This window comes from Lolium perenne, chromosome 5 (genome assembly GCF_019359855.2).
Source record: "Lolium perenne isolate Kyuss_39 chromosome 5, Kyuss_2.0, whole genome shotgun sequence".
Taxonomy (NCBI): domain Eukaryota; kingdom Viridiplantae; phylum Streptophyta; class Magnoliopsida; order Poales; family Poaceae; genus Lolium; species Lolium perenne.
This window is the reverse complement of record NC_067248.2, coordinates 255,744,595-255,757,764: the sequence shown is the minus strand read 5'-3', so window position 1 is coordinate 255,757,764 and position 13,170 is coordinate 255,744,595. Positions and strand designations below refer to the sequence as shown.

Here is a 13,170-nt window from a genome sequence, read left to right as displayed (position 1 = left end):
TCGGAGCACAAGATCTGATGGATGGCGTGACTTGATGATGGAGCTCATCGGGAAGGCGCCGACGAGGGAAAAGATGTCTGCTGGTGCTCCTTATTCTTGGATACAGACTAACTTTGACAAGTGCCCTGAGGGCGCTGATGATGAGGTGGTTCAGATGTATGCCCGGGCTTACTTGTGGTATGTTGTTAGTAGGTTTCTTTTCGCTGATGGCACTGGATCGAATGCCGCTTTCATGTGGCTCCAGTTATTTGCGGGTTGGGAACATAAACTCAGCTGGGGAACAGCGGCACTTGCTTACTTGTATCGACAGGTAATAAACCGTACACCGTTAATGACTTGTACCATATCTACTGCTGTTCCCACATGCCCTATAGAAGTTGGAACAGAAATGCCTCATGCACCATCGATGGTGGACACGAGCACACCCTGGAATTTCCTTCTCAACTGCGTTGAGTATCCCTTGGTGGCGGTCCGAGATGATGCAAACCTCTTTGTTCGGTTCAATAACTTTGGTCCTCACTAGGTGCATGAACCACTCCCAATTGTCGTTGTTCTCTGCGGTAACCAAAGCAAAAGCCAAAGGCAACAGTTGGTCCCCGGCGTCGTGCCCTATGGCAACCAACAATGTGCCCCTGAACCGCCCAGTCAAAAATGTTCCATCAACAGCCATAACTGGCCGGCAATGCTTGAATGCCCTTATGCTTGGCCCGAATGCCCAAAACGCACGGCCAAATACTCTGACACTTTCACCATTCACAATCCTAGTCTTCGATCCAATAGCCTCCACCACATGATATGTTCCTGGGTTTCTTGCCGCCATCGCTCCCAACAACCTAGGGAGGCGGTTGTATGCTTCTTCCCAATCACCATACAAGATCTTAAATGCAGCTTGTTTGGCCTTCCACGCCTTCCCATACTTCACCTTGTAACCAAATAGTTCCTTTACCAAGTCTATCACTCCCTTTATTGTGTATGTAGGGAGTGACTTTATTTCATTGGCAACTCTATTAGCAATGAAAGTGGAGGTCAATTGACGATGATCATCTGCCACTGTGGTATCACGGATATCCCTTGCCACTGCATGTATGAATAGATTGGCAAGTTACAATACTCCATTGCGGCCCACCTTTGTATGGTCTTGCACGCACAACCCATGAACATCCAGCCTCATCATACTTGATGAAACTGGGTTCAACAGAGCCCACGGAAAATGATTTTGCACGGTTACAGAATCTCGAGCTCCAGAGAGGAAGAGGTGTGAGGAAGTGCACATCTTTGGAGTAGAGCTGCTGGCTAAGGTAGATCACCACCTGGTGCATGTCCTCCGCAAGCGTGTTCTGCTTGCCGCGACCGAACCACCATCGTCGCTGCCGCCTCCTCCACCACCACCGCCACTATCACCTCCTCCAGCACCGGCGCCGCCTCCACCACCACCGCCGCTGCCGCCTCCAGAAATGCAGGGGCCTATTCAGCCACGCCCCCGGCACGTCAGCCACCAGGCAATCCTCGTTTCACCTCGCAGCTTGTTTTGGTCATTCTGATTTGTCGAAGTGCAGTTTCATTTGGTTGTGTAGTTGTTAGCATGAAGTAATTTGCTATTACATTTGTAGCGCTTTTCCCATTGCTGACCTCCCATTCACCTGGATCTAGGGTCGCCGGTGTGGGGGAGCGGGTCGCCGATGCAGCCGTCACCGCCAGGGGAGGGGAGCTCGGGGGTGGGCTTCCAGCCGTCGCCGGTGCGGGGGAGCTGGTCGCCGGTGCAGCCGTCACCGCCAGGGGATAGCAGCTCGTCGGCGACCTTCCAGCCTTGCCCGTCGAGGATGACTTCATCGACAACCTACCGGTCTATGCCCTCGCCTTTAGGGGGCGGGCCTCGAGAGTGTGGTGGAGTCGTCGTCGTTGTCGGTGTCGCTGAGGATCACGGCGGGGGACGGGGAGGATGGCGTGGTGGTGCAGATCTCCATGTCCATGGTGTTGCGCTCTCGGTGCTCCATGCCATGGTGCTCGCTTGTCGATTCCGTCTGGACGGCTTGGTGCAGAGGGACGTAGCACACATCATCACGGCAGTAAATCATCTGCAAATTGGACAAAGGGGAATCGATTGTGCAGTTTTATACAGTAAAATATTCGCATTCTGGATAGTACCCTAGTACTAACAAACATCCACAAGAACTTTCAACCATTAAGGTCCTACTCGTTGATCATGCGCCCGAGGGCAACGACTAGCACCCTCCTAATTAGGCCGGAACGGAATAACCCTGCCAAGAAGGCAGCAACCTGCAAGATACGGTAGGTATGCAAGTCTCTCATGGGGATATTGCACTAGCGATCGCCAGGGGCGAAGACCCTGGGGATACTAAGCTCAACATCAGGCAGCTGGGGAACGGGATGGCGGACTACTGTGTTCCCGTTCATCGCCCTCTCGAGCGCCTCCAGCTGGTACCTTCAGCCTTGCCCGTCGAGGATGACTTCGTCGACAACCTACCGGTCTATGCCCTCGCCTTTAGGGGGCGGGCCTCGAGAGTGTGGTGGAGTCGTCGTCGTTGTCGGTGTCGCTGAGGATCACGGCGGGGGACGGGGAGGATGGCGTGGTGGTGCAGATCTCCATGTCCATGGTGTTGCGCTCTCGGTGCTCCATGCCATGGTGCTCGCTTGTCGATTCCGTCTGGACGGCTTGGTGCAGAGGGATGTAGCACACATCATCACGGCAGTAAATCATCTGCAAATTGGACAAAGGGGAATCGATTGTGCAGTTTTATACAGTAAAATATTCGCATTCTGTATAGTACCCTAGTACTAACAAACATCCACAAGAACTTTCAACCATTAAGGTCCTACTCGTTGATCATGCGCCCGAGGGCAACGACTAGCACCCTCCTGATTAGGCCGGAACGGAATAACCCTGCCAAGAAGGCAGCAACCTGCAAGATACGGTAGGTATGCAAGTCTCTCATGGGGATATTGCACTAGCGATCGCCAGGCGAAGACCACTGGGGATACTAAGCTCAACATCAGGCAGCTGGGGAACGGGATGGCGGACTACTGTGTTCCCGTTCATCGCCCTCTCGAGCGCCTCCAGCTGGTACCTTCACACACACAAGTCGCTAATTATTTCCTCTCAATGATCCTAATAAATATCTCAAAATTCAGATGCCACTCTACATGGTGCTCGCTTGTCGATTCCGTCTGGACGGCTTGGTGCAGAGGGACGTAGCACACATCATCACGGCAGTAAATCATCTGCAAATTGGACAAAGGGGAATCGATTGTGCAGTTTTATACAGTAAAATATTCGCATTCTGGATAGTACCCTAGTACTAACAAACATCCACAAGAACTTTCAACCATTAAGGTCCTACTCGTTGATCATGCGCCCGAGGGGCAACGACTAGCACCCTCCCTGATTAGGCCGGAACGGAATAACCCTGCCAAGAAGGCAGCAACCTGCAAGATACGGTGCTTCGAGGCCGTGCCTTTGGTCGTGCTTCCCGGCGGCCCAAAATAACCCGGCCCGATGGCCGAGGATTAGGTAAGCCTGCGCACGGCGTCTTCTCCCCCACGACCCTAGCCCCGTGGAAAGTGAGAGAGGAGACGACGGGCGGCTACGAGAGGCGACGGCGGCGGGGAAAGGAGACAGCGGCGGGGACTGAGCGAGCAAATCACGACGGCACCGACGGGATCTTCCTCCGGCGACTGGTCTCCGGTGAGCCATCCCGCCTTCTCCCCTCCCCCCTCCTCCTAGGGTTTTCTTGGTCGACGGCCGCCGTCCACCAAGAAAACCCTAGGAGGAGGGGGGAGGGGAGAAGGCGGGATGGCTCACCGGAGACCAGTCGCCGGAGGAAGATCCCGTCGGTGCCGTCGTGATTTGCTCGCTCAGTCCCCGCCGCCGTCTCCTTTCCCCGCCGCCGTCAGCTCCTGTAGCCGCCCGTCGTCTCCCTCTCCCACTTTCCACGGGGCTAGGGTCGTGGGGGAGAAGACGCCAGGCAGAGGCTTACCTAATCCTGGCCATCGGGCCGGGTTATTTTGGGCCGCCGGGAAGCACGACCAAAGGCACGGCCTGAAGCACGGACTGGGCCGGGCCTTTTTGAGGTCCGTGGTGTGCGGGGCTTTTTTTAGGAAAGAGGCCCGTAGGCACGGTTATGCCTGAAATTATATTTTTTTGTATTTTTTCCTTTATTATATACTAGCAAAATGCCCGCGCGTTGCGGCGGAAGGGCCTCGCTGCTCTCAATCACCAGCTTCAACTAAGGGAAGTTCAGGACACCGACTTTTCCTGACAAAAAATTATTATCTATACAACTTGTCAAAACCGTCAGATGCAAAAACATGAAGCAACCTAGGCGATCTGGGTGTCATCTTTTTGTGGGCGATGCACTGACCAAACTGTCAGATGCAAATAACAGGAAGCAACCTAGCGATATGCATTCAACCGAGAGCCTTTTCCTAGTACTTTAATTAATCCGTCATCAGTGCTGAGGGAGTAGATGAGGTTGCACGTCTGCCATTCGATTCTTCCATGCATTTTCCCCTCTGTTTTATCTTGTTGAACCGCATGTGCAGAATTATCTGCAACATCGCAGTGATCTTTATTCGTGCACGAATTAGCACATTGCAACGGGCTAGCCTTTCACATACAGCAGCCAACCTAGTCCAAACTCCATGGTGATGAAGGGCCAGAACACCGGCTTGACATAATCATCCCAACACGGTGCCTGCTAGCTCAGGATGCAGGAACCGCCGCCTTCTCCATCAGATGCGAGCCGCCGCCGACTCGAGCCTTTCCCTACAGCGCTGCCGCCTCTCACTGTTGGCCAGGAGGTCGCCGTCGCCGTCGAGCAGCGCGGAACTTGCATGCAAGTCGAGCGCGCGTGCGCGGCGGCCGGAGGATGGCGAGCTCCACTGTTCGTCGCGCATGGAGGTACTGCACCTTGGACGAGGCTGCGCGCGTGGGTGGCGGAGCCCCGGATGCTAGCTCCGTCTTTGCCTTACTGATTTCAGCTACATAGCTTTGGCTGATGGATGATGCATGCCATAGATGGATATGCTGCTGGCTTTTGTTGATGGATGCCTGCGAGCAGCCGGCGGCACGTCGGCCTGCCTCAGTTTGTTTCGCGGTGATCCATATGCTGCGGTTTTCATGGACAGTGGTGACCGATCCATTGATCTGCCTAGATCCATCCCAGTGTCGGTACAGGCTAATGATATGGAAGTGAAAACCTCGTTGAATTTCCTAGAGGCTAGTGCACGTTCAGATCCCAACACTTCGTATATGGAGTTATCAAAATTTGGTTTTCAGAGTCCGATGAAAGTTCGCCCTGATCTGTCGTCGACGATCGCCAGTCCGGCTTCGCCAAGGCTGTCGAAGCAGCATGCAGATAGTTTGGGTACATTTGTGATCTTTGGAAGTTTGGCTTTCTCAGTTCACCAAATCCCGCAAGATACGCCTCTGATGGACCTGGTTTTCCGTGGTTCAAATTTTAAAAAAGGGATGTCTGATGGACCCATGTTCTCTAGAGATTTTTTTGGTCATATTGATGACATGCGAGCTGCTAAATATACGGATTTTGAAATTCAGAAGGCCATGGGTATCAGAGCTTTGCCTGATCGTGCCTTCACTCGCTGTGTGCTCAATAATAGTCAAAGACTCAGTTTGTTTTGCGGGAGAGATCTTGGCTTCAGTTTGTTTCCCGGGACGTGCACTTCTCCCGAGAGCGCCTGCGCGAGTAGTGGAGTAGAGTTCCTGGCCGAGGTAGTTCACCGCCTGGTGCATGTCCTCGGCCAGCGGGTTCTGTTCGACGCGGCCAATGTAGTAGCGGCCCCGCCTCATCCTCTACATGAGCTGCGGTGAACTACGTCGGCCAGGAGCTCCGGAATGCCGTGCTTCTCGCAGAGGGCGTCGACCTCGACCTTAGTGCAGAGGGACGAGGTGAAGCGCTTGGCAGGGGACCTCGAGAGGTTAGGATCGTTAATAAATATCTTGAAAAATAACATATGCCACTAGAACTTACCACCATTCTTGAAGGAATTTTGAGGAGGAAAGGATTCCGAGGGACAAAATTTGGGGCAATGCTTTAAGCCACGCTAGTTCCCATGCGTCGCTTCACAACAAGGAGAGAAGAGAATAAGTGGGGCATGCTTAGTCGTTGCGTCGTCAGCAAATATAGAAACAGTTATTGCAGCTCGAGGTTTGGCATGGGCAACGAGTAGAAACAACTTTTTTCATTTTTCCCGTGAGAGCATTTACCGCTTCTAAAATAAATTCGTCTCATCTGCCTCCCACCCACCACTGCTGCATCGCCGAGCCCTGTGAGCCGAAGCTGCGTTTTCGGGTCCGCTCGCTGCCCGTGCCGCCCCTCGAGCTAAGACAGCAAGGAAGCGAGATGGTTGTGAGGAGACAGAAGAGCTTGGAGATGATGGCAATGGCATAGTTGGCCATCTAGTGGATGTAGGCACATGCCCCGTTCCTCCGCAGGACCCACACTGCCACCTCGCTGAGCCCTGCGAGCCGAAGCTGCGTTTTCGGGTCCGCTCACTGCCCGTGCCGCCCCTCGAGCTAAGACAGCTCACACTCCACCGCCGCCGGGAGCAGGCAAGCGCGCATCTCCGTCGAGCCAGTGCTGCGATGCATGGTTGCTGCCCTGCGTCACGCACTCTCCTTGCTGACTGCTCCTGGTCTTTTGTGCTTGCCTAGTATCATGGAAGTTTGGACCCACACTGCCGCCTCGCCGAGCCCTGTGAGCCGAAGCTGCATTTTCGGGTCCGCTCGCTGCCCGTGCCGCCCCTCGAGCTAAGACAACTCCCACTCCACCGCCGCCGAGAGCTGGCAAGCGTGCATCTCCGTCGAGCCAGTGCTGCGATGCATGGTTGCTGCCTTGCGTCACGCACTCGCCATGCTGACTGCTCCTGGTCTTTCGTGTTGGCCTAGTATCATGGAAGTTCCTTCTTAAGGAAGGAAGCGAGATGGTTGTGAGGAGACAGAAGAGCTTGGAGATGATGGCACACGCCCCAGCAACATTAATATGAAAGCAACACAGGTCACATGTCGAAGACACGCCTACAAACAGGAAAAAGTGTAAATCCGCCCGAGTAACATATGTCGGATGAAGAGGTTTTGTGACTCTAACGTCAAAACACCCAAAGAGGGTAGACAAGAGCGAAAACCATCAAGACGACAAACGTGAAGACGGACCCGGGGACTTGTTTGAAGAAAGAACGGCAGGAGCCTAAATCAAGTTTTAGCAACTAGTTGTTCACAACGCAACCAAGTCTTAACCATACATATTACATAAATATACCCGGCATTCCGGGCATTTGATGGTCAATTGTCTTTAAGGCAAAGGTCACAGATTACCAGGAGAAAGAATAACTCAGGCATTTGGAGGAGCTTCAGGAGTCGAGCTAGCACCAGCTGTGCCGGAGGCACCGCCGATGTCGGAGGCAGGAACCTTCTGGCGGTGAATGTCGGAGATGACGAGATCATCCGTGTTCTCCTCCGTCCTGCCACCATCGTCGTGGGCTCCGACACCACCAGCCTCTCCTCCCTCGTCGTCAGAATCCGGCTCGTTGACATCTTTGAAGAACTGGGAGTGCACGTCGGCGAAGTCCAGGAGCTTGCACGCCGCCTCCTCCAGCCTCTTCTTGGCAGCTTCATCCGTATAATATTCCGAGTCAGCGCGAATGGAGTTAAGCTCGGCGAGGTTGATGCCCTCGAACCAGCTCAGCACAATCTGAAGAGCCTTGAAGATGCCAACGCGGCCAGCGGAGTCGCGCCACTCGCTGAGATGAGCCTCGGTGGCCTGGACCCACTTGCTTAGTTCAGAGACCTCCTTTGGCACCTCTTCTTCTGGCCAGAGCGCGCGGAAGGCGGCGATGGCTGCGAGGGGAAGATCCGAGCCAAGCACGTGCATGTGGTCGACCCTCTCCGCAATGGCCACGAGATGGTCCTCCATTGACCAGAAGCCAATGTCGGGGATCTCCCCCCGCTCCCTAGCCAGAAGAACGGCGTCCGCAGCTGGGTCTTGAGAATCAGGGGAGATGTCTGAAAGAACAGACAAATCCTTAGTCGCAGCAACCGCGACTGAAATAAGAGAAAAAACCAACTCAGCGGAATAGTTGGAGGATGAGGCATGTCGGAAAGATATCTAAAGCACGAGCGAAGAAAAGAGGCATGGGAGAGCTAACCTTCCATCTTCTCGTTGGCCTTCTTGGCAAGCTCGAGCCACCTGGCGTTCCGCTCCTCCACAATGCCGGCCCGCCTCTGCTGCTCCGCATTGGCCTCCTTCAGCTTCTCGTTCTCCTCGCGGAGCGCGCTGATGTCGGCTCGCAGCCTGCGCTCGGTGACCTCGGAGCTGTCCTTGGCTTGGGCGGCGGCGTCAACTTGGGCTTTCAGCTCCTCCCTCGCCTGCTCCAGCTCTGTCCTCAAGCCGTACGCCTCCCCCCGAACCTTCTGGACCTCTCCGGCATAGGAGGTGCGGGCAGCCTCCTCATCCTTCAAGGCCTGGACCAGCTGATCCTTTTCCGCTGGAAAAATAATGTCAAGAAAATTAAAATATGTCAAGTGCAATCACGACGCACGCATGTATATCGGGGTCATACCCTGGATTTCGCGAACCCGGACGGTCAAGGCGTCAACGGCCGGCTGATCTCTAGCGGCAGCTGCGGGCCAGGAAATACAAATAAGAACAATGTCGAAAGAGGCTAGAACCTTATGACGGTGAAACCAGGGCAGAATGATAATGCCGGAGAATCGACATACCTTGGATAGCCTGGAGCTGCTCCCGGACCTTGGCGAGCTCCGACGTCACCGCCAGATGCCGGAGCACGAGGCTCTTGTATAGCCCAGCATGCTTGGCCATCATGACCTATGAGGCAAAAAGCAAGTCAGCAAAACAAAAATAAAGTTTCGCGCGGCCTGCTGCGCAGCCCACCCGAAACTCGGGGACTGGGGGTGGCATAGCTTATTTTTGCTGACACTATGTCGGTAGAAGGAATACCTTGGTGGTCGCCATCTGGTCGTTCCAGGTCTTGCACAGCTCATTGATGGCATTCTGGGTGCGGACGGTCTTTTGACCAAGGTTCACCCCGCCAAGTGGATTGGCGTCGGGGACGTCCATGTCGACATCAGCGTCGTTCCATGGAGTTACCAACTCAGCCTGCATGGAGTCCAAATTCTCGCCGCCAGATGTCCGAGCACGGACGGTCCCGAGGCGGAAGGTGTTGGCGGCATTGATGGCTGCCTGCGCGGTGTGCACCACCATGCTGGTGCCGGTGCTGGTGTTGGTGCTGGTGCCAGTGCCGGTGCCAGCGCCTGCTGCGGCAGCAGCAGTTCTGCTCCTCTTCGATCGCTGCTGCGGCGGCGGCGCAGACGCCGCAGCGCGCTTCTGCGCCTGGCCTGCAGCAGGGGACTGCTGCGCCAAAGGCGTCCCTTGTGCCGGAGGCGCGTTCCCGGCAGGAGAGAGAACAGGCACCGCTGTCGGTGTCGGGGCGGCAGGAGTGCCAGCAGCTGGTGCCGGAGTCTCCGGCGTAAGCTGTGTCAGAGCAGCAGGCGTGGGCCGTGCCGAAGCCGATGCTTCCGGCACTGGTGCGGCGCGTGGCGGAGAAGACGCTACGTCATCTTGTGTAGCGGGCTGAGCCTGAGGCTGCTCAACCCGCTCCTCAACTTCATCATCGACGCCCATGCGGCCGGCGTCGTAGCCTTGTTCGTTTGATGCCGGAGTCCCGGCATCGGCGCGGTGATCGGTCGTTTCTGGGGCCGCGCTCGCCTCCATTGTATTTACCTCGAGCTGACGAGGCCCGAGGTCGGCGTCCGTGGCAATCGGACGTGTCAGCATGAAGCTAAGCTTTCTCTGCGACATAGGAGTCCTAGCAGCAGAAACTTGCTTCACAGGCCTGGAAGCAATGTCGGGGTTAGCAACCCAACGATGATAGCAAGGCAGGCACTAAAGTATGTCGGAATTGTATCCATGCCGGAGAAAGCTCATGTCGGAAAGAACTTACCCCGATTCTACGGGCGTGACGCGAGGTCTCCTAGTCCTCCCCGACGTGGTCGGAGGTGCCTTCTTCTTGGTCTTCTCGGTGGGCTTCTTGCCTTTCTCCTTCGCGGCCGGAGGAGCGTTCTGCCGAACGACGGCCCGAGCAGGCGCGCCAGCTGGTTCACCCACTGGCAGTGCGTAAGCAAGTGGCTTGGCCATATGTGGCTCCACAATACAGCAGTCATCATCGTCATCAGAATCCTTACTTGCGCGGGCAGGCTCCTCCAGGTCGATCCGCGGGGTGTAGGAAGCGAGATCCGGATCCTCGTCGTCCGACTCGGCGCGGTCAGCAGCGAATTTGATCTCGGAGTCCTCCTCCTGCCATAAGTTCTTCAACTGGAGCAACAGAGCAAAGAAGGTTATGTCGGAAACACCGGTATGAATTATGCCGGAAGAAGCAGTGAACAAAGAACGGGGAAAGGGAACAAACCTCTTCCGGCGCGGGCAGGTTGCGTCGGAGCGGTTTCTTGCCCCACTTCCACTCAGCCGGAAGTTTGGAGTCGGAGATGCTCCGCACCCACATAGAGACATCCTCTGGCGTGATGGCCCATGTCGTAAACCTGGTGGGGTCTTTGGGCCCGCTGAGGTGGCATAGTTTGTGGTCCCTCCTCTGGAGCGGAAGGATGCGGCGGTTGATCCAAGCACAGATCATGTTGTCTGCCGTCGGCTTGTTCTCCGACAGCAGGTTCTCGATGAACGACGAGATCTGGACATCGGGCTCCAGTACGTCGGGGAGGTTGAGTGCCCAGCCTTGGCGCTTGTCAGGAGCGCCAGCCTTGTATGCCGGAAGATTGATGAGATCCTCCGGGGTTCTGTTGCTGACATAGAAATACGTACACTGCCACTTGTGGGCAGACTGCAGACCGGGGACGCGGAGGAAGTCGACGTTCCTCCGAGGAATGACGGAGGCAGCGCCGCACTGAACCAAAGGTTTGTCCTCGGAGTCGAGGCCCTGGACGGTGACGGCGCGGAAGTTGAAGTAGTGGCTCCAATGGTGGAGCCTGGGCCAGAGGCCAAGGTAGCCCTCAAAGAAAGCCACGAAGCAGGAAAGAAAAAGAAGAGCGTTTGGAGGAAGATGATGGGGCTGAAGCCCGAAGCAGTTCAAGAAGAGGAAGAAGAAATCGCTGGCCGGAAGGCCAAATCCGCGCTGAAGATGGGAGAGAAAGATAACGAACTCACCGCGGCGCGGCGACGGCGAGATCTCGCCGGCCGGCGGGATGCGGTGCGCGACTCCTGACGGAATGCGGCGCGATTTCCGCGCCCACGCGACGTGGGCATCCGTCACCACAGAGCCCTGCCAGGTTCCCCGCCGCTGGAGCTCGAGCTTGCGAGCGGCGAGGGCGGCCTCGTCCACCACGGGGGCCTGAGATTGACCTTCACCAGCCATGGCGGCAAAGGAGCTTCCTGTCGATGGAAGCGCGGAGAAGCGAGGACGGAGAGATTCCGGCGGCGGCGCACGCGAAGACGGTGGAGCTCTGGAGCGGAAGCACCGGCGGCGGCGCACGCGAAGACGGTGGAGCTCTGGAGCGGAAGCACTGGCAGCGGCGATGGCGAGAGCGGAGGGAACGAGAGAGGCAAGTAACTGTTCCCCTCCGAGACGGTCCTCTATTTAAAGAGGAGAGGAGATCGTGGGATCTTTTGTGCCCGCAGATTCAGTAACTGCACGATCAGCGCGGCATAACCGCCCCACGATCCAGCGAACGATCGCGATCGTGCAGCCGCTGCTGTAAAAGCTACAGTTACCGATGGCTAAATGCCAACCGGCGTCATCATGGCGCCCCTGAACCGAAGCGACGCGACGTGGGGCCCTCCACGAACGCGCGGAAACCGCTTACACCAGTACAAGACCCGAGGCGTCACGAGCTGCCTGATCGACACGCGGCCCCTAACAGGCAGGGCTAGTTGAATAAACAACTGGAGCCGTAGAAACCTATGCCGGAAGGAAGACTCTTCCTTCCAGAGCAAGGAAGCTCAAACACAGAGATAACTCGGAGAAGATAAAGGGCTGCCGATTCAGCCTATGTCGGTTAAAGCGGAAACCCCGCAATGCCGGTAGGCAATCTCGAAAGAGACAGGGAGGGAACCTGCTGAGGCCCTCAAAGCTAGCGCCAAAGTGCCACAACAGCTTCGGGGACTACTGTCGGGGGGCTAACCCCCGGTAGGCCAAAGTCTTGGCCATTGAGGCTGAACCGACAGAGCTAAACCGGCATACCCTGACCGGCATTGCTATGCCAGGCGTAGGACGATGTCGGTGGCAGATATGCGTTTACCCCGGGATAGGCGTGAAGAGCAATATCGACACAAGATGCCACGGAGGATGCCAGGCGGGCGTAAGGTATGCCGGGAGGCTATGCCGAATCCGACATGGCGGGTCAAGACGCGTGCCAGGAGCGTGCCGGAGGCGTGGCGGAACGTGCCGGAGCGTGCCAGGCGTGTGCCGGGCCCGTGCAGCTACAGACAAAGGCGCTGCTCTGCTCTGACCGACACAGCAGCCCAGGAATGCCGAGAATGGCAAAGAGTCAGATGTCGACAGGCAAGCATGCCGGAGCTGGCAGTACCCACTTCGGGTAATGCCGGGTCAGAGCTGCAGGCGCACTCCCGAGGGCCAAGAAGTCTTTTCCCCCGTTAGGGTTTCTACCTTGTAACCTGCCCTCCCACTATATAAGGGAGGGCAGGGCCTCCTGTGTGAGGGATCGATTCCTTTGTTCACTTCATCTTCTACCTCTAGCTAGAGAGCAAGTACTTCATTGTAGAGAGCTATCCAACACAAAGAGAATAAGAGACAGACAAGCAGGAGTAGAGGTGTTACCTCCATACGAGGGCCTCGAACCTGGGTAACTTCCCGTGTCACCTGAGATTACTTGCGTGCATGCGAGCAAACCTACCCTCCCCGGTGCCATCAGCGTAGCCTTGGCCCCAACTCAAGCCATCCTATGGCATCTGCCGTGATCCCACCACGACACATGATCTCTTACACAAACATAGAGAGAATGTGAAGGTTTTACATTTTTTTGATTTTTTTTGAATTTATAGTGCCTCGTTGAATCTTAGGTCAAAACCTCGGACTATACCTTAAGGGGGCATTGTAAACTTCACATTTTGTGAAAATTACTTGATAATCCTGCTTATGACCTGCATG

At 55.8% G+C, this 13,170-nt stretch overlaps 1 protein-coding gene across 1 annotated transcript; it reads right to left on the bottom strand.

Moving 5' to 3' along the window:
• Positions 1–328: 328 nt before the first annotated feature.
• On the bottom strand, positions 329–1,319 carry LOC127304364 (uncharacterized). Its single transcript, XM_051335052.1, has 2 exons — positions 1,127–1,319; positions 329–1,077 (listed from the first exon to the last, which is right to left on the bottom strand). Exons 1-2 carry the CDS (start codon positions 1,317–1,319, stop codon positions 329–331), a joined length of 942 nt encoding a protein of 313 aa, XP_051191012.1.
• Between the last annotated feature and the right edge of the window lie 11,851 nt (positions 1,320–13,170).